The 21286-nt window shown below is 38.2% G+C and overlaps 1 protein-coding gene across 14 annotated transcripts in view; it reads left to right on the top strand.

Moving 5' to 3' along the window:
* Positions 1-21286, top strand: part of DLG1 (discs large MAGUK scaffold protein 1) — a 163372-nt gene that overhangs the window by 37362 nt on the left and 104724 nt on the right. For 10 of the 14 annotated variants that reach the window (XM_055817414.1, XM_055817412.1, XM_055817410.1 and 7 more), the window contains exon 4: positions 19481-19645. In XM_055817414.1, coding sequence (XP_055673389.1) covers positions 19481-19645 — 165 coding nt within the window. Of the gene's footprint in view, positions 1-10041; positions 10249-19480; positions 19646-21286 lie in introns of those variants that run through there. The other 4 variants (XM_027787166.2, XM_027787164.2, XM_027787160.2 and 1 more) reach the window with 1 other exon arrangement.

Raw genomic sequence — 21286 nt, 5'->3', positions numbered from 1 at the left:
GTGATTTAGAAATAAGTTTTAATATGCAGAGGCTCTAGGGTTGTTAAGTAGGATTGAGTCTAGGATCAGTATATTGAAAGTTTGCTTCATAAACTGGATACAAATCGAAACCAAAGGTAAGTTTGATTTAAGCTACGTTGCATATGTTTTAGTGAAGCTTAAAAACGATGATTTAAACTGGATACAAATCGAAACCAAAGGTAAGTTTGATTTAAGCTACGTTGCATATGTTTTAGTGAAGCTTAAAAACGATGATTTAATATTCATATGCTTTTAATAGTTGTATTTTGTACAAATGTTACCTGCTTTTGAAGATTACTTTCAGCAGGTTCAGGCCTAATGGCAAAAGTACCTACTGTTATGTTTTTGCTATAGGAAGGGGTGTTCTCCCTCTTCTGTGCCTTCTCTTAAACGGTGAGATTTTGGAGGGGGCCGGAAGCAGGATTTGAAAGCATTAGTGAGTGAAGTATAACCAAGGTAGACTGGAGTAAGCTTGTGGTCAGGTTAATGGCACTTGGTAATAGTAAAGTATGTAAAACATCCCTGTTTGAATTCATGGCAAAGTTGGTCTTTAATTTGACAGCAATTTTTACTGTGAGAATAAGTGTTAGCCTGCATTAAGTCAACCTGTTATAAGAAAATGTTATTTGAGGTTCCTTTGTGGAGCTCACGTTCAGCGCAAGTAACAGTCCTCATACTTCTCGCTTAAGCTGTTTTGTAGTGGTGATTAAGTTGAAACTTGCCTTTTCAGTTTTCGAAAGGCATAATGTCACCCCCCAACTCTTTTTTTTTTTTTCAGCTTGTTAATTGGCTATTTCCTCCTTATTTGCAAGCTCTGAGTGTGTTACTGCACTGGCTACCATATTAATGACCACCGCACGAGAGAATGAATCTGCTAATAATGGCAGAAATATTTGGAAAAATACTTTTTAAAAACAGGAGAGAATTGATACTTTTAGCGGTATTGGCTCTGCCCTAAAATGCTTATAGCTTGCACTGTCTGTTACTCAGCCTGCTGTCCCCCATAACTGTTAGATGCTTCTTGGTACAGCTGTTGTTCCCAGTACCGATGCATGGGTTTGTTCTGTCCTTGCTGCAGAACTTGGCACATCTTTGTTGAGCTTCATGAACTGCCCTCTGACCCAGTCCTCCAGGTCAGAGGTCGGGGTTAAGGTCTTGCAGTTTCTTGTATTAACCACTTGAGCTAGCAGATCATCACCTGTGGGTTTTGTTGGGGTGTGCTGTGTGTAGTCATGCTAGCAACTAGTGAAAACGTTGAGCAATATGGGCCCCAGCATCTGTCCTCGGGGTGCTCTGCTTGTTGCAGCTGCTAGCCAGGTAACATGCTATCAGCAGTTTGAGCCTGGGGGTTCAGCAAATTTGCAACCTATGTAACAGTCTGTCTGTCCTGCCTGAGAGTCCTTAATTTGTGGATGAGAAAGCTTCAAGAGGACCTGTTAGAAGCCTTTCAAAGCCTTGGTCTCTACCTGTTTTTTCTGTGCCGCCTTGTAGTTCTCCCCTTTACCATTTTTCCCAGAAAATGGCAGGAGGGTCAGTGGTCTGCAGGCAATAACAGTTTTCCTTATATGTTCTCACTTAATAAAGCGTAAATCGCCAGTATCCTTCCTGTCTGGATTGAGATGGCAATCTTAGTCCTTTCCTGTAAGCAGATTTGCATTTTAAGGTGGAGAAAGTGATGGAGCTGCAATGAATGGAAACTGTAGGCCAGCAAATTCTTTTATCCATTAGAGTCGAATAGTAACATTATGGATCTTTTTCTTTTTAGAGGAAGGAGTCATCTCTGTTTTTGAAATGTTCAAATCTATTAGAATGACAAGAAGAAATGTACTATGGGAATTTCTCCTTTAAGCATAGTACCAACTTCGTTGTATGAAGAAGTCTTTTTGAAAACAGTTATTTCTTACAGAACCTAGCGACAATCCTCTGTGTACTCGGAAATGTATGGCAGATACTTGAACATGCACAAAACAGTATTGCTGCCTTGATTCTGTCCTGCTCTCTGTAAAGTATTTTATAGTTGAGACATGATCTGTTTTCACTGTCTTTAAAGCAGCAGGACTGGAGGAGTGATGTGTGTTTGTCATTGGGAACAACCTTCTGACTGCCTGCAGAGGAGGAAAAAACCACAGTTATCAGTATTGTGCTTCATTTCCACTGGCTATCTCTTGGCCTCTACTGTGTTGGTGCTACATCAAAGCAGTAGAGCAGAAACATGTCAAATGGCAGTCTTTTCTTGGTGTTGTGTTAAGGCAGCATGAATGGCTATTGAAGTGAAACTGGTGTAGTATGAAGCTTCAACAGATAAAAGGCATGTATTAGTGTATTTCCTCTCCCTCATTTTCACTTGTTTTTTACCTGTGCCCTTATTTTTCCAGTGGAGGCACAGGTGCTTGATTAATACTTTGAGAATTACTCAGAAGCAGAGCTACTTTTCTTGGCTGTGTTTCATTGATCGTTTAAAGGTATTCCACTACTGAAAACTGCTGCTGCAAAAGGAGTTCTTTCAAAAAGATAGAATGGATCAAACTGGACTTCTGTCTCACCCTGGTAAATGCTTCACGAAAATGATGTTTTGGAGGATATGCTAAGCCTAGTCAGCCTGGGTCCTACAGGGAATGATCAAGGGTGATGAACAAGATCCTTGCTCCAGCCTGGTCTTTACACTGGGGAGAGCACTCCCAGATAATCCCGTGCTGCTGGATTCAATCTTTCCCACTGACTGTTGCCTTGAAAGTATAACCTCTCTTGGCTAATAATCTATCACTTGAGTTTATAGTCTATCCACTTCAAATACAAGTTGGGTGGAAGCTTCGTTGAGGTTGTGGGAGGCGATGAGACAATGGTGTAAAGCTTTTGCATCTTTCAGAAGGTCTGTTACTTACTGGGTTTTTATAGTTTATCAGTTTTATCTTTGGAATTTGATGGCTGTTGTTCACTAGAAATCTCATTGAGGGTTGGGTGGAACTATCGAGGGCTAAATATGTATACTTTTTTCTCCTCTGTGGACAGATGGGAGCAACACATCAAAGGCAACTTCAGAATAATCACATACTTTTATTTTAAGAGTGTTTTCAGCGGTGTTTTTTGAATGCAAAGATCTCTCAGTTGTTAATTATAAAGGGCTTTTCAGGTCAGACTGGTACTGGATTTGGGTGGGATGGAGTTAATTTTCTTCACAGCAGCCCATATGGTACTGTGTTTCAGATTGTGACAAACTGTTGATTAACACAGCAGTGTTAATTTAGCTGTTGCTGAATAGTGCTCACAGTGTCAAGGCTGCCTCTGTTTCTCACTCTGCTGCCCTAGCAAGTAGGCTGGGGGGGAGGTGGGCAAAAGGTTGTGAGGGGACGCAACTGGAGTGTCTGACCCAAAGTGACTGAAGAGGTACTCTATATTTTTTAACATCATGCTTGGCAATAAAACTGGAGGGAAGTCTTTCCAAAGTAGCTGTTGCTCAGGTTGGCTGTGAGTCTGCTGGTAGGAGATGGTTAGTGATGTGCCTTGCCTCACTTGTATGTGTGGTTGCTTTTTTTTCCCTTCACTTGTTTATCTCTACCTGTGAGGTTTCTCCCCTTGCTTTTGCCTTTCTGATTCTCTCCCTCATCCCTTGGGGTGGGGTGGGGGGGAGTGAGTGAGTGACTGGGTGGGTGCTTACTTGCCATCCAGACTCCAACCCACCAGACTGTTTCTAGACATGTTAAATATGTTTGAAGAAACGTAGTACTTCTTGGGTCTTAAGGATTTCCTAGTTGAGTTGTATTCTAATCACAGTATAGTCTATTCAGAATACAGTCACCTTCCCCCCCCCCCCCGAGATGTTGTCAATATAATGAAATTAATTTTCTGCAGTGTATTTAACAGACTGAAGCCTACCTGACCTCCTCGATCTGCTGCATTTACATCCTCTTTATTGGGTCAAACTTGAAGTCTTGCAAAAGGAACCATTTATTTTCAGTCCTTTCCTAGTCTGTTTTGAAGAATTTCTCCCAATTTTTGGTGGTTTCCAGCTAGGGAAAAGGTAGTGTTGGATTCCAGATTTCATAGTAGTCATACTAGCCAATTCGGTAACCCCCTTAATTCTCAGCAACTTATTGTGTGGAAACTAAATATGTAAAGGCATACTCTAGTAGTGCTAAAATATTTTCAAAACATCAGGAGAAGGGGAGGAGGTTCCACTCTGGGCCTTTTTAATTCCAAAACATGAAATGGCCTTGTACCTGCCTTACAAAGCATGACTTCCTGTAACTTTTTGTCAAGGTGTGCTACTGCTTTAATATAAGCTACTATATATATATATATAGAGAGAGAGTTTTACTGTACACCCCCCAATATTCTTCCTATTTTTCTTGTTATATAAGTTCTGCCTGTTGCTGCTTAGGCAGCTGTACACCCTTCCTGCTCTCCCTTCCTTTATTGGAGATTTTTTGATGTTTATTCCCTTGCCTGCTACTTCTGAAAGTGATATTCTCAGACATCTCTATCCCTCCAGTCAGTTTGGCTGAAATGAACCTAGAGTGTTAGAATTACTAAGAGGCAGGGGGTGACAGATGAATGATATGATTAAATATCTTTGAAATCACACTCGGAATACATTGGGCCTCTATCCAGTGGTAATTGTCAGGAACGTCTGTGAAGTTTTGCTTCTGAATGCTCTTCAGTCTGTCATTATTTTGTATCTTGTATTTTGAAGCCTGACTATTTTTTGCATTTAGAGGACATCATAACACAGACCCCTCTGTTATATTTTCCTTCTCTGTTTTGGACTGAAGAGAACTCCAAAAGCAAGTTTCTCAAAATGCCCAGAGTGATGGTCACTCACTTGGGAAAGAAAGTTTTCATGTCTGTTTTTCAGCTTGACTTACCAAAGTTTATGATGGGCTTCATCGGAGTGATGTCCCAGATCTGTCTTATGCTTAACAGTTTAAGACTTGGAATAAACTGGGAGAAAAATCACAAACACCCACTGAAAAGTTTCTATTCCTAGGACCTATTCTAGGCTTAAATGCCATTGCAGGGCAAGTCTTAAAAAATGGAACTATTAATCAAAATTTCTCTTTCCAAAGTAACATTTCACCTTCTTTCTGAAGTTAACGAGACTGTGATATTACTCAAGATTTTGAAAAGACAGACAGCCATATTTACAACATGCTAATTATCCCAGAAAATATTTTTCTGTCGTTGATGTCAAAACAATAGAAAGGATTCTCTCAATTTTTGAGAGTTTGATGATGATTATTTTCAGCACATATAGGTCAGGTTGAGTGGGCACTGTAAACTTTGTATATGAAAGTATTAAGCTTCTTAATAAGGGGCATATGCATATCAGCATTCTGAACTGGAGGTGCAACAGTGACTACTGGTTTAACTCCTGCAAACAAACAGGTTTACCTGCTAAGCTGACAAAAAGGTGCTTCTAAGGTATGTATAACTGTTAAAGATACCCTTTAGAAGGGGAATTTTCAACTCATAGTGTTTTCAGTAAATAAACCTGTTTGCCTCAAAGTACTGTGCAAACAATTTTTCTGGCAATTTAGGAACATGCAGGAACAAGAAGTACTCTTTTTTTTTTTTTTTTTTTTTTTTTTTTTTTTCCCCTTCTTTTTTTTTTTTTTTCTTTTGGCTGCTTTCTCAAAATTGGCTTGGATGGTCATCTTGATACTTCAGGGAGCAAGAACCGCAAAGCCAAGGAGAGCTTCATGGGTGTGCTGATGGATGCAGCTTGCACCAGACGCTAATTGTATTGAAACTAGTGTTCAAATTTCAGTTACATTATAGAAAATGGTTATAAAATTACTAGTGCTGGAGCAAGGAATCATTACAGCCATTACATAAGAGCTCTCTGTTAGTAAGAGGTAATCCTAAACCAGCATTCAAGCTTCTTTACAGAGACTGATTTTGGAATTATGTATATTCTTTCAAGACCATGCAGACTAAGATTATGCAGAGCAGAGATTAAAATATATTTATTCAATTTAAATAATTCTGATGCTGAAAAGCATCTTTTCTTTTTTCTTTTGGATTGTATTAAGTATCCTGGAAGTGTACCAGTTCAGGCTTCTGGGGAAGAGGGATCTACACTAGTGTCCCATAGCTTGACTGGTATCTGCAGCGATACTACTTAAGGGACATGTTCTGTCTGAAGAAATAGAAAAGTTACTGTAGTCTTTTCCCCTTGGGTTTGGCAGTCTGAACAGCTGACACATTTGTCAAGTTAGACCTTCACATAGTCATTTCTTTAAAAGCTCCAGGTCTTACTACTGATGAGATTGCTGTTTCCTAACCTGTCTTGTATTGATGATGTAGGTGAACACATGGATTGATGAAACGGGTACGATGTGTGTTCAGTCAAGAATAGCTGGCAAGTGCTGAACAGAAGCAGCATTCAGTTTCTGAAAGTGCTGTAGTGTGGTTTTTTGATGCTGCATAGCTCTTGCTTCTCTGTCCGATATTCATACTGCTCGAGGAGACTTGGAAGTAAGGGCTGTCTTATTTTATGGTAACAAAATCAGTCTTGCTCACTAATTAAAGATCGTAATGATGTTGATATTTTTATTGAGCACATGGGAGCCATGCATGAAGATGGGTTATTGCCAAGTAAATGTTCAAACAAAGCTTGAAATAAAGGCAAATCACTTCACGTAGTGTTTTCATAAGGATGGAACCGGTCAGCTTTTACTGGTAACACTTCTGAGTAAACACAAATTTTTAAAACTTTTGAATTGGTTTCTTTAGATTATTCTATCTAAAACTGTCATTTTAACATTTGTATAGCATCAGGAGGAAGCAATCCTGTGCAAGAAGTAAATTTAGGTGTGTGTCGTCGTCGTGTCGTGTCCCGTCCCCCCCCCCCCCCCCCCCCCCCCCCCCCCCCATTTAGTGAATGCTGATGTGTTTTTGGCTATCTATGTGGTGGCAGTAGATGAAGCCCTGGCACTGTGTGTATCTTGCAATCCCAGTTCAAAAATTGTTGCTTCGTGTAAACCAGCATGGAAACAGTGGGCTCTGACTGTAGGAGCTCAAGCTTGTGTGTGTTGACACAACATACAGACTGATAAAATTGGGAGGGAGTATTGATTGATAGTTAAGGCCATATTCTTCTTATCAATGACATAGTCCTGTTAATAAATTGGTTTTTGTGTTTTGAAAGGCAACCTTCAATGTGAAACAGCAATAGTTAAATAAATGGGGGATATGCCTCTTCAGAGCTCAAAAGTAGGTTTCCAAATATTCTGTTGTTCTGTATGTTTCTTGATAACATATTACAAATTTGTATTTCGGAAAGCTTTAAGAAGGCCTTGAGTACCAATAATAGTACAAGTAGAACAAGCGAAATCTTCATTACAGTTAAATCTCTGGATTTACTCAGCAAAATATATGAGGATATATTTTAATTCTACAAGCTTAAGAGTTGTATTTTTAAGCTTGTGGGCAGCAAGCTGTGTACAAAAAAATAACAAAAAGTTCCATCTTTGTATAAAGATGAAGACAGTTTTGCAGTGTAACCAATTTATTTGTTTCCAGCTGCAAATATATGGCTGAAAGATTTGGATGTTTTCTGTAGTCTTCATCAACAGTGTAGATGTAATTGCCTGAAGTTACTTAAGCTTTCTCTTCTTTACTGATGGAATCTTTTGTAGATGTGTAGTCTATATCTTTCTCTTATTGATTCTTCTATGCCCATGGCACATTAGTTCTTATATTTTCTGCATCACAAAAAGCTATTTCTGCAGCATTCAAGAATTGCTTTTAGCTCTGAGTTTATTTGTTGTCATGAAATTGCCATGCATTTGACTTGTGTATAATTTTAGTGAGAAATTATATTATTACAGTGCGATTAGAGGTGTGGAAGTAAGATCTGTTGATTTGTGCTGCATAGAAAAGGTTGTTTTGTGGGATAGGAACATTTTTGTGTTTGGTAAGACACAGCACTCTTGACTGTGTTCTGTCCCCTTACACATTTTTTTCTTTTTTCATGTGTGGTGTTTCAGTATGTGTTCAGTTGTGCTTTGCCTGATTTCTTTGGACGAGAGGCTATGTACTGTGATCCCCAGCCAGCTGAAGGAAAATAAAGGGGTTCTAGGTTCATCCATCATTCATTCAGTTCTACTTAGGGCTACCATTGGATTTGAATGTTTTTGACAGAAAAACTTAACATGACTTAAAGAAGGTGTATTCTTTTTTTGTTGTTGGGTCTTTATAGCCTTTGTTACTTTTTCCATGATGATTAAGCAGGGTGTTAGTGATTGCTGCAATTGCATGCAGAAGTTGACCTACTGTGGGCAGTGACATCTAAGGCTATTTGGTGAAAAAATGTAGGTCATGGCATGTGGTGGAAATAAAGCTATACTTATTAGTGTGGAAATCCGGTCATCTGCAGTCCTTATTCTGCCTGTTTTACCAAGAAAGAGGTCCTCATGCAAATGAAGTGTATTTTGAGATTTACTGTGGGTTGTTACACACTTTTCTCCAGACATCTTGCTTTAGTTTTGGTTTCATCAATCTGCACATTTACATAAATTTACTGTCTCGGTGTAGTTCATGAAGTTACTAGTTTGAGCTGTACGTGTGGATGCCAGTTTTACACTACATTAAACTTTATGCCTCAAGGGGAGCTTATCAGGTGAACCAGATGAAGTAAAAGGGAGAGGACAGAAGGCTGCTATGGGTGTAAACTTAGGTGAACAGTCACATTCATAAAGAGGGTGTACCTAAAAAGTCTTCTCTTGGAAGTATTAAATGCTTTTTTACAATACTGTTAAGTACAATTAAAACCAGAAGTGATGTCTAACATTATTTCATTGAAGCTTTTTGCAAAGGTTTGTTAGTTTATGGTACAAGAGCAGAGAAATCACAGAGAGCGTGTTTTCGATCAAATTTTGTAATGCAATTTGTTGACATATAGAAATACATTGAAATCCTGCAGGGACCATTGTACTTTTAAAAAAGGAAATAAAGTTTGAATCTTTACGAGGCTTGATTGAAACACAAACCAAAACCCAAACAAACCATTTTAAAAGTAGTTCTGTGCCTTAGACTTGTTAGCACACAATAAAGAACACAAATCTTAAGGAGACGGTGAGTTCAGTTTCCTTCAGTTCTGAGGAAAAAAGCTTTTTTGTCTTCAATTTGTTTTAAGTGGTCACATGTACAGTTGCTTGAAATGCTCTGCTGAGAGTTCCTCAACCAAATTGATGCGTAGCCTGGATTATTCATGATTTCCTAGAGATAACTGGGGGTGGGAAGCAGCTTCTGATTTCATTGTATGTCGAAGGTGGAGATTACTTATGTATTTCTGTAGCTGTTCCAGTATTGGTTTTGGTAGACCTTTATGAATTTTACTCAGCAGTTAGAAAACTTGTGGTGTTTTTCTTTTTCTTTTTCTTTTTTTTTAAAGTGTGTCAAATAACCTTGAACGTTTAAGATTTGAAAACGAGGATTAAATATCCCATAGCCATTCATTTTGTGGTCTGCTGACACTTCCTTGGAAAAGCTAGTGCAAACTGCAGATCAGCAAATTCCCTGCTGTTAAGCTTACAACTTCCCTGGTTTTATAATTACGCACAGCTGATTTTAAAACGAGTTTTCACATGCTCATTGGTGCAGTGCGAAAGCACCTTGCAGGAAGCGTTGGGTTTATCTCCATCGGGCCGTGTAACGAGTCCCTTGCTGCAACATCTCGCCCCTCCCCTAAGCAGCCAGCACACTGAGCAGAGTGGCTCTGCTGGAGTTGCTTCTGTTTTCATGGAGGAGATAGCAGCCCTTGCACTGCAGCAGGTGGAGCTGCCTTGGTGGATCTAACCCTGGGCTCTGGCTGAGAGGATCTGGGTATTACTTTGGGCTGTGAGACAGTTGTCACTTCAAGCTGATGCTAACGTAATTAAATGTAAAGCTGACTCGAAAATTTTAAAAATGGACACAGGATTTTTTCTTTGCTCTTTTTTTAAGATCTGGTTTCTAACGTGAAGCAAATTTTTCCTGAAGGATTCAACCTATTTATATAAAGGCTTATTTTTGAACACTATGGACCTAGATTAAATGTCAAAGACAGGCAGCAAGCAGCGCTTACAGAGGCATTTTTCTGGAATCTCAGTCACGGATCGATTGAAGTGCACAGGGTCTGAAAAAATGTCTCCTAGCATAAAAAACTTGGATTGTTTTTCTCCGATGCTATGCCACTGTAAAGTAGCATGTACCAACAACACAATATCTTTAATGTTTGGATGTAAGGTGGGTCTATAGAAGGACTTTCCTAGAAATGTAAGCTGCATTTAATGAATGATTGCCATTATGTCTAATGCAACTGTACCTTGAATTTCTGATTAAATAGTGTGTATTTTGTTCCATGCCTTACTCTGTTATCGGAGCTCTTGGTGATTGTGACAGAAGTAATGAATTATCATGCCTGCTGCTTAAAGATCCCTTTGAACAACATTTGGAATTTACTGAACACCGCATGTAAAATGTCGTCATTCTTCATTAATCAGCATTAATCATCATGTAATCAGTTTATTGCACTTGACTTTCATTTTCTTCAGCTGTAGAGAATTAAATACACAGGAGACTTGCACTGAGATGCAGGGCTGGAAATGCCTCCTGACATCATATTGATGGAAGCAATTGTTAGTGGCAGGTTTGGGTTTAACAGTACCCTCGGGCATTTAGTCATTTTAGGACTACATCAACTGTTTAGGTTTCAGAGTAATAAAACATGTATAATTTGGTAATCCTGACAATAGTAAACAGAATATGTTGTGTAGTGTCAAAAATGCCTTTTTCAGTAAAATTAACATGAAATCTGAAGGATATGAATAGCACACCAAGTACTGGGAGGCCCCTTTAAAATTAAAGGGATATGTATGTGGAGTTACTTTTGAGACAGAGATTCAGAAATCTTTCTCTCCAAAACTTATTTTGCATATTTGGTGTTTCCAAGTATCAATGTTTATTTTTGACAAAAAAAAATTATATTTTATAAACTGGGAACAGTTGTGCATATACACATATGTACATATGTGCGATGCATTTTTAGATAAATGTATCTCACAAAATGCTGACGTTGAATAAATGTCAACCAGGTTGGGAGGGAGGAGTCTAAATTTTCATGGATCTTTTGATAGTGTGAGTGATTTGTTATGAAACTTAGTTGAATGCTTTATTTCCAGGAGAGAAGAATTTGCCTTGCTTTGAATCTACTTACCTTTCCTGTGTCCAAAGCATTTTTCAATTGAAAATATGGATATATTTATTGATGCAATTTGGAAACTATTTGCTATAAAATTCAGATTTCTTTCCTCCTTTTTGTGAAACTGCACATCCCTTTTTTATGACATTCTCATGTTTAAATAATGAGCTTGGGAAGAAAGCCGTAGAAGGAAAATGACTATTTTGATTTTAATTTTGCCAGGAGAACAGAGATGCTGTTCACTTTAAGACCAAACTAAAAATATCTAGCAAATATCCAGAATCCACTTTAGGCATTTTGTGTCGGATCTGAGCGATGGCGGCATTTTCTACTGGACTGGCACGTCAGCGGCTCTTTTTGTCTGTCTGAATGCATTAAGGACTCCTTACCTTGCCCTAGTTCAGCCAGCCTGGCCCCGGGGGAAGCCTGCCTGGGGGGGCTGGGGGGCAGCTGGAGGTGCAGGAGGAGGGTGGTTCCGCACCTCGTACAGCGCACAGTTGGCAGAATTCTTTATTACTGGTTTTATTCATGTCGTTTTGGCTGTATGCGAGTAGGAAGTGTGTCTTGCAGACTGACAGTTTAGTAAGCGCAATTAATTTGGTAGTGTTGTATTTTAAAGTACCTTAGACTATCTATGCACAGGCTTTAGTTATCTTGAAATGAAAATGTGTATTGCTGTTAATACAGAGTACTCACTCTATACTATCAGCATCCCAAACAAACAGAAGGATTTATGGTTAAATAGTTGTGACCCTCTGGTAGTGCAGAGAGATTTTGCACTAGGCAGGTGTCAGTCTTTCAAGAAAGATTGCAGGGTTGTATCACATTAAAAATAAAATACTCTGAGAAGATAGCCTTTGAATACTGAAAAAGTCAGTATTTAAATGACAGTGTGAAACAGTAGTACAGGATTACCTGTTCAGTCCTTTACATAAAGAAATGATCCCTCTCACACAAGTAATTCTGTGAAATACAATGTTTTCGTTACTGTTTCCTTTACTGTTTTCTGACCACATATGAAAAGAACATTCACAGTCTGACTGTTCCTTCTTTGGTCTCTTTTCCTTGGCATACTGGAAGAGTTGAACTTCTTCACTATTGAGTATTTTTGGTGTTTTTGTTAAATGTTTATGTGTATCTTACATTGTTTGTATTGTTTCTGGATATCCATAACCTAAAGTATTACATAAGTACTTCCATTTAACACTAGATGTGCATTTTGACATATAATGGAACACTGTGACCTAAATAAATATGTTATAAACAGTTTTATTCAAGATACAATGTCAAACTGAAACTGGTCAAGGGGGGTGAAATTGAAATGCCTTACGTTTTTGTCTTAGCTCTAGCTATTAAAAGCAAACTTGGTGGTTTTGAGTAACTGCTTCATTCTCAAAGTACTGAACTTGTGCTTAAAAATCCCAAGATCATAAAACCTGTTCTAATATTTCAAATCATCTAGCTTATTGTATCTTGAGGCCTAAACTGAAAATACTACTGAATGTCCTATCCCATGATAAGTGCAGAAGTTTTGAAAATACAGAACCACATATCTTTTCTTAAATTACTGAAGTTTCTTGGGTCCGCCACAGGCTTTCAGCTTTTCAGTGTGTACTGCTGTTCACCTGCAAAGAGGCTTTATTTGGCTTTCATAGTCTTCCTGGGTTTTACAGACAAAAAATTTGCAAGTTAACTTCAGTTCTGTAATAGGGGAGCATACCTTTTGTCTTGTGTCTTTCTCTCTTTCTGTATGAAGAGAGCACAATGATTTTTCCTAAACTTTAGCTTTTGGTTTAGCACTTTAACTGGACTATAGGGAAGACTTGTACGTAATGTGTTAGCATCTTAATATACTTACTGTTCATTTTGAATTACATTCATTTTAGCAAGATTATACAAAATTTGGTTGTATTGTTGCTTGTGTTGTTAAGAGTCGTTAGAGCTTGTTTTCTGCTGAGTGGTACCTGGAAGTCAGAGATGTGAAGGTTGTTTGTTTTTTTTTGGAAGGAAGGCTGTGGTTATTTAGATTATTCTGTCCATCTGCTTTTGACATACTGCATCCTAGTCCTTTTATGCAGGAGTGGAGGTGTTGAATGTCAAATAGTGTTTCTCAACATCTTCAGTTGCTGGAGTGGTCTTTTGAAGGGTCCTTTCAGATTTAGTTTAACTCTTAAACTGGAGCAGTGACTGAACAAGGACAAGTATTTAAACTTTGAGGGTCAGATGCAAATGGTCTAAAGCCACTTTGTTTTATCATGCTGCTGTTCATACAGCATCAGAGAGGGTCGGGCCCAGTAAGCTTCTATACATTTATTGAATTAGAAAGATTAGACTTACTAAAATCCTCACTTATTCTTAATGTCTTTCAAAGCATGGGTTGGCCTTGTACAGTAAAAATTAAAACTTATCCAGGACAGACTGTATCAGTCAGGCTGCATGCTTTTCTGTGTTTCGTTTGTAGTTTTTGTTGTTTGAAGTGTGCACTAACCTGGGAGTGTATTGCTGTGTGGGTAGGGAGGGTTAAAATCTGGAGGAGAAAGGAAGTGAGTATAAGAAGGTAAACTTCTGAACCTTTTCAATGTTTTGTTTTTTTAAGCACTCTTTCACTTTTTCTATATTAAAGCTGTTCTAGCACAGAGTTCTATTTTCCTTTTGTGTAGAGAAGATACATCACTGTGCTTTCACATTTGTTTTCACTTAAGACAGTGGGTTAATGTGTATGTCTAATATGAATTGGATTTTGATACACATGCCATTTGGAAGAGAACTGTAGTTACCGCTTTCTTGTGTTTTGTTATTAAATTCTCTGGTAGTTAAGGGCATTCTTGCATAATTGATTTTTTTGTCCGTGAACATGACATTCTATATGGCTTGAATCTCTGGAATAACAGAGTTGCATAGTGCTGTGGGTATGGGTCACCGTTTTAGGGCATGGGAATATTTAAGTATTCTTTAAATAATTCCTGTTCACTTCTGTTTCAGTAAGGTTTCTCATAAGAATCTTTTAAAAAAATATAAAACCACAACTTAATTGTCTCTAGGAGGTAGATTATGTATGACTCTGAAATATCATCTTTTAAAAATTTAGGTAAGAGATTAGGCAGACTAAAGTGAACCTTTTTTTAGAATGAACTTTCTAAAGATTTTCTCTGCTTTTTCTGTGAACAGGTGATCTATATTGTGAAAAAGTGCTATAAAATGTCCAGAAAATCCTTGTTTGTCCTGTACGTTGCTGCAGATACTTTGTTCATCCTTATTTTTGTTCAACTCTGTTACGCCTGGGAATTGAAGTAAGGGGGGCTGTGGGACTAAACAACTGACACGAATAAATTCACTGTGGTGAATTTGGACCGTCTTCTTGTGTCATGTAAACTAGCACTGGTTTATTTAAGTAAATGGATTTTTCAGTATTTTACACCAGTAAATAATTTAGTCTGAAGTGTTTAGTGGCAGTTCAAAATTCTTTGCAGGTGTAATCTAGCCTGAAGAAATCTTGTTAACTATGTTGCATCAGAAGAGAAATATTGTCATTTTGGCACACCTATATACCTGCAACTGAATTCTGTGAGGCAATATCTCTGTCAGAAGTATATGTTGAATGTCTAGCACTTGGTTGCTTTGGACTTTATGATTATAAATTATACAGCAGTCCATAAACCTTCTTAAAAAATAGTTAAATTGTTTGTCTAATAGTTAATTGAGTGCTGGGAAACTTCTGAGAGATGTGGCCGAGGCAGTTGGTCTGCAGGTTCAGAGTGGCTTTGCCACACCTGCCTTTTTTGCTTCCCTTTGATCTGTCTTGCCCATTGCTTGGCTGGCCCTTCTAAACTAGGGTCTCCTTAGAGCCTGGATTTGGGAGCAAGATTGGATTCTCCTGCTTGTAAGCAGAGAAATGGTTTTCTGCTAGTGACTAGGAAGGATGTTGGTGCAACTCACACCTGCTTTGTTCCCTGGTATGCCAGCGCTGCTGCATGTCTCATCTTGTGAGCTGCTTTAGGGAATTAAAGAAAACTTAATCTTGCTGGAAGAGGGAGCAAACGTTCTGCTGGATTAGCTTGCTGAGCTTGCTTGCCATCTGAAGTCAGATGTGTACTAGCAGCAAGGGAAAGGGACATATAGTTGTACAGCTTGGCCAAGAGAGAGTGAATGGGTCCTGCTCCTTTGGCCAGTAGCTGCCCTTTGAGTGAGCTAGGCTGTATTGTAAATGGTATCTTTGGACTCCGATGGAGGTTGAGTTGCATGGGATTGCACTTCATATGTAGCAGCAGAATTAACTTGACATGAAACAGTTGACTGAGTTCTTGTTCAAGGGATGGCAGCTCCTGGGAGAGGAGAGGAACAGGCAGTTTGGAATAGTGGCTGTTTGACCGTGCCGGATCCCTCGAATGCACAACCTCAGTCAAGGTGCATATTATTTCAGAGGTGATGCTCCATAGTAAAGTAATACAAAATGTTTCCACTTATATGGAGAATTAGCTGTTACAAGATACAGTATTTTGCTTTACTTGAAGTACTTTGCTCAAAAGTAATTTCTGCAAAGGGCAAAGATAGCGTAGTACCTTGCCAAATAGGAAGTATTGTAGATACATTTTCAAGCACTTTGTGTCCTTGTCTTCTGTTAGCTCTTTGAAACATTATTCTGTAAGTATTTCAGTTAGTGTATTTTAAACATTAATTCTGGGGGGTGGGTTTGGTAGTTTTAAGTTTGGAAATATTTTGCAGATAATAAAGTCAATCTTGAATATTGCATCAAAATCCAATTAGCAGTTCACATTCAAGATTTTGATTGAAAAGCTTATAGCCCTTGTCAGTGCCTTGTATGGGAGAGGATCCTTTACCACAACAATTCTTTCATTTTTAATCTACATAATGACATACTGATCTACTAGAACTTCAGATGCACTATGTTACTACGAGTACTGATACATTGTAGAATATAAACATACGTTTCTTAGTGAAATCTAGAGCCTGTTTATGCTTAGGCATGTCCAAATACCTGTTTCTAGTAAGTGTGTCTGGTTTCAGGAAAAAATCAAAGTAATTCTATGCTTTGCCTAAAGGTATTGACTGTTCTGTAAATGAAGTTAATTTTGGTTGATCCATGACTTTTTTTTTTTTTAATAAAACTGGAATCCACTTCTAGCTTTCTACAGGGTCTTTCTTGTCTGAGATTATCTGGGAACTTCATCCTCTTTCAGGTCCCATTTTTGTGTATTTCATAGTCAAATTAAAGCTTGAGACTGGGCAGGGACATTTTGGATCACAAGTCTAGCCAAATACCTTCACCAGCGGAGCAGGCTCCTTTAAGCTAGCAGAATTCCTACCTTGTCTGATGTTGCAAGACATTTTCTGTGCTTCTTGAAGCTTTAGTATTTGTTTTCTCCGATTTGTAATGTGAACTTATTTATGCTCTGATAATATTCGCTTGTATTTTTGGTCAACACTGTTGTTTAAATGATAATTCTTTACTGTTTCTGATGGCTTCTCTAGAGAGTTAATGTCAACTCCATTCAGAGTTTTGTTCTGATAAGTTAAAAACAAGTCAGTTTCAAAAGATAGATGAATGGCAGGAGTCTGAGGCTGAGCCATCTAGCATTTCACTGCTGCAGGGGAAGGAAGGAAAAAGAACTTTTATCTTCTGCTAGTAATGAGCTATTAAGTTGGCTTGGTCATCTCATGAAACTTCTCTGTTTAAGTTTTGAAAAATAAGGGCTTTTGAGAAACCATTGCCATTTTTCACAACTATGGGCATTCACCAGCTCTCCCTTGCCATCCAGTTGAGGAGGAGGTATGGAAGTGTTTGGAGGTTGGCTGTTGTAATAATGGAAGTCTTAATGCTCTTTGCTTTCCTCTTTGGAATTATTTCTTCTGCCTTGTGCTTCTCTGTTAATCATTGGTAGAGACAATACACTTGCATTGCTTCTACTTTATGATACTTCAAAAGCATTTTCTCTCAAATAGTCAAAGTTGATCTCATATGGTCTCAACAATGAAGGGCTGAATAGAGTAGGGTGAATAATTTTTTTTTTTATTTATTTTATTTTAAAGTACAAAAATCAGAGTTATAACTGCAAAGATCTCTGAATCTCATCGGTTGCTGGCTAAAAAATACTGCACCTTTAGTGTCTGCCTGTATGTGTGCTTGTTGCTGCTGTTTTGGGGTTTGGAGGCAGGGGTGGGGATGGTGTACTGTAGGGCAGGCTGTGACTGGGTACAACGGGCCATGGAAATGTGAAGCTGCAAGTTGTTCCTTCTAAGTAAGGGAACTTAGCTTGTCTCCCAGAGAACTCTAGTGTTGGCAGAATGATGCAGAACAGGGAAGAGAAGAGCAAACAAATCCTTCCTCTTTCAACATGAGTCAGCTGCCCCATTGAACACTTTTTTTTATTGGCAAAAGTGCAGTATTGCCAAACAATAAGTCTACAGAAGACAGAATAGATGGATGTATAGCTTGCTTCCAAAAGAGAAAGATCCTGTTCTGATTTTCTGCCTCCTTTTGCACTCTGATGTTGATTGAGCTCCTGCCTGAATCGGGGTCAGTAATCCAGTACACATCTAACCCTGCAAAGGAGAAGAAAGGGGGCAATTTTCTCTTCATTTGCGTGCCAGAACCAAAGAATGGAAGGGGATTGTGGTACCTTCCCCCAGGTTTGGGAGACAGGGAAGCGTTAGATATTCCTGTTGTTAGGGGTTTACCTGTCTTATTTGACGTGCCTAGAGACTGTTCTGGAGGATAAGCAAAAAATTAAGTCTGTCTGTAAGACAGGCACAGAGTTGGGTGGGCAGGAAACGAATGGGTTGACCATTACAGGAACTGGTAACTGATGGATCATTTCCAGTACTTTTTGTAGTTTATCCTGCAGACTTTATAACTTCGTAATATTGCAGGACTTTTCTGTGAAGATCATGGATCTTTGTGGTAGTCTGAAATCACACTTTTTGTAACTGTTAAAAGGGTTAGTTATTATGTGCTGTTTATCAGGTGCTGCCTTATAGACAAATGGGTTACTTCCAGTGACCTACTGGATTGCAAGGTATAAATGACTTCAGAAGATGGCTATCTCTGACTTAAACTGTAGTACGTAGGTCTTAGAATTTTGTTAGAAGACGCTTCCGTAGGTTTTTCTATCCTAAATATTTAAATAATAGGAGTGTCTTTTTCCAAGTTTAAAATGATTCCCTGTTTAGAAGGTTTTTCTGTGCTTTTAATGATGTGACATGCTTTCCTTGTAAAATAGTAACAACTCTATTTGTACTCCAGAGTATAGCAGTAGTGTGTGAAAGCAAATGTGGTTATAACATGTGGGGATGTTTCTTACTGACACAGTAAACCCTGCTGGAAAAAAGTTATGGACTTCAGCTGTAGTTTTAACTGTCAATAAAAATGCATGGGCTACCTGGAGTGCCTCAGAACTGGCTGGGACTGCCAAGGTGAAACTGGGGCTGAGGCTTATATTGAAGTGTTTGTCATGTGAGCCCCGGTTAGCTCTGCAGCTGGGAGGTGTGGGATAAGCAGTTAACTCTGCAGTCCACATAACATATGAATACTATATATGCTCCTGACATCATTAATAGCTTTTAGTAGGGTGGATACTGCACAGTGACTAGAATGTATCCCTGGTGGCGAAGTAATAGGTTCTGTTTTTTTAAATTGAATGCAAATTAATAAGACCGAGACTGCATAGTGTCTTGTGTTTTTTTTGAAGACTTGTTGGGGAAGCTTCATCTGTCTAGTAGCAAAACCACATTTTGTTGTTTCATAATGAAGTTGGTGGTGAATTGCTATATTGATACCCCAGTATAAAAGCTGAAATTGTAGCTGAGAAAAACACATGTCTTTGGCAGATGGGGAAAAAAGATTTTGAAGACTATAGTTTTCAAAGGCAGAACAAGGTAATAAATCCAGTTGGTACTGAGAGTTTCTGCTAGTAGTGAATAATGTAGTGTTAAAAATGTTGGTAAGAAAAAAAAAAAAAAAACTAGTAAAGGGAAAAGTTCTTTGGAAGAGGGTTTGGGGATATGTTACTGTATGCAAATAAGCAAAAGAAAATTAGTTAAATTTGTAGTAGTTCTAGGTGAGACTGAAAAGGCTGGAACACTTTTGGACAGGATCAGTCTTAAACTGGAAATACTAATTAAAACTTTTATATCTAGATTTTATTGCCTTGAAGTCAGCAGGGTCAGAACAATAACTATTTCTGTTTGACCTAGGTTTTCTGGATAAACTTTTCATATTTTTTTGGTGGACTGATCTTTCTCTATAATGGTTTCTTTCAGAAATACCGCTACCAGGATGAAGATACACCTCCACAGGAGCACAGCTCTCCACACATTACCAGTGAGGTCACGGGTCCAGAGCTGGTTCATGTATCGGAGAAGAATCTGTCACAGATTGAGAATGTCCATGGATTTGTTTCCCATTCTCATATTTCACCAGTAAAGGTAAGCATTTTTAAAGTTATAGTAAGAATGAACTGTGCTGATGTACTCCTCAGGGATATAATTTTGTGGGGGAAAAAAATGCATGAGATAAACCCACTTCTGTTATTTCATCTAACTGCTCATTTCTAAAATTCATTTTGTAGACGTTAAGGCATTGACTTAGTTCCACATGGTCTGACTAAATATGTGTGGTGGTAAAGTTCCTAGATAACAAATGTAGGTAATTTAAGGTCCCAGGTGTAGTTTTGAGGGGCACTATAGTTACTGCTTCAGTTATGTTTTGGGTTTTCTATCAGGATCCTTTAGAATCGATTCTGAGTGTGTTTCTAGTGAGTATTTTAATTGGGGACCTATGTGGAAACATAATAAGCCAAATGTAATGTGTGTCTCTGGAGTTTCTCCGGATAAAGCACCATTATTCTCAAGACAGGTCCAGTAACTTCAAGACAGATTTAAAACTTTAGAGGAAAAACTGAGTGTGAGGTTGTGGAGGGGTTTGTAGCAGGCAGGTTTTATTTACTGGGTTAGTAGGGAGATATAGCTTAATAATTTTCTGAATAGCATAAGATTTTAGTGTGCCAGACTAAATGCTATTTTCTGTAACACCTCGGAATCTTTATTACTTATTTTGAGGAAAAAGTGGAGAAGTTATTTTATACTGGTGAGTATTTGGGCTTTAGAATGATCTTACTTTGTGATTGGCAGTGTATTGTAACAAGTCACACTATATTTTAAGAAAAAAGTTGTTTTGAAACTAGTTATATTCTCAGGGTTTTTTAATGAAGAAAAATGTTGAACATATCAGCTCCTTATAATTGATTTGTAAGGATTCTATAGAGTAAGCAACTGTAGTGAATGTGTTTGTGTTCCAGATTTTAAAGATTTTTTTTTTAAAATGTGTATGTTGGCGTTGAGCACAGTTATTTATTTCTACCTAAACTCCATAATGAACTCTAGCTCCTGTTTCCATAGTCTTCAGGAGCTGGACAAGCTGAATTCTTTTGAGCCTTAATGAATAACCTTTTCGAAGCAGGCTATATTAAACTCTGGAGAGCCTTCTAAGAGTAGTAATATGACAAACCTTTCATTTTGAGAATGACTGGAACCTCAGTCTTCTGTTGCTTATGAAGGTAGACACACAGTAACAAATCTTCACATGTCTAATTGTATGAACTTCTTGATATTCAGAAAATAATACAATACATTTTGTGTGTCACCATTAGAAATAAAAAAAAAATCCTCTGCCTCTGGGGATGTAAGGTCAACTCTTGTTTGTTCACAAGCTTTTCCTAATTCATAGCGCAGTTAGTCTTGCATTTCAGAAAAAAGGCCAAGAGGCAAAGTGTAAAACTATCTGTAACAAGTGATCAAGTAGAATGTGTTTCAGAATCCAGAAACTCATAGAAATAAAAAATAAAATTCTGGAATGGCTGCATGAGACTGAAGATTTGTTTCTTGGAACCGACTAGGCGTTACTTCATTGTACTTGAGACTGTTCGAAGGGCTGTCATTACCTTGGTTTCCTCCTGGCTGCCTGGATCTAAGGGAAACCCAACTACTCAGAATAGTTCCTGTGTTTGACTTTGTTTCAGATTATTTTTGCAAATAGCCGACTACAGGAATATAGAAGTGAGCATTTGG

This window comes from Falco peregrinus, chromosome 12 (genome assembly GCF_023634155.1).
Source record: "Falco peregrinus isolate bFalPer1 chromosome 12, bFalPer1.pri, whole genome shotgun sequence".
Lineage (NCBI taxonomy): Eukaryota > Metazoa > Chordata > Aves > Falconiformes > Falconidae > Falco > Falco peregrinus.
Note: the sequence above shows the minus strand (reverse complement) of the source record. Positions and strands in the feature narration are given on the sequence as shown.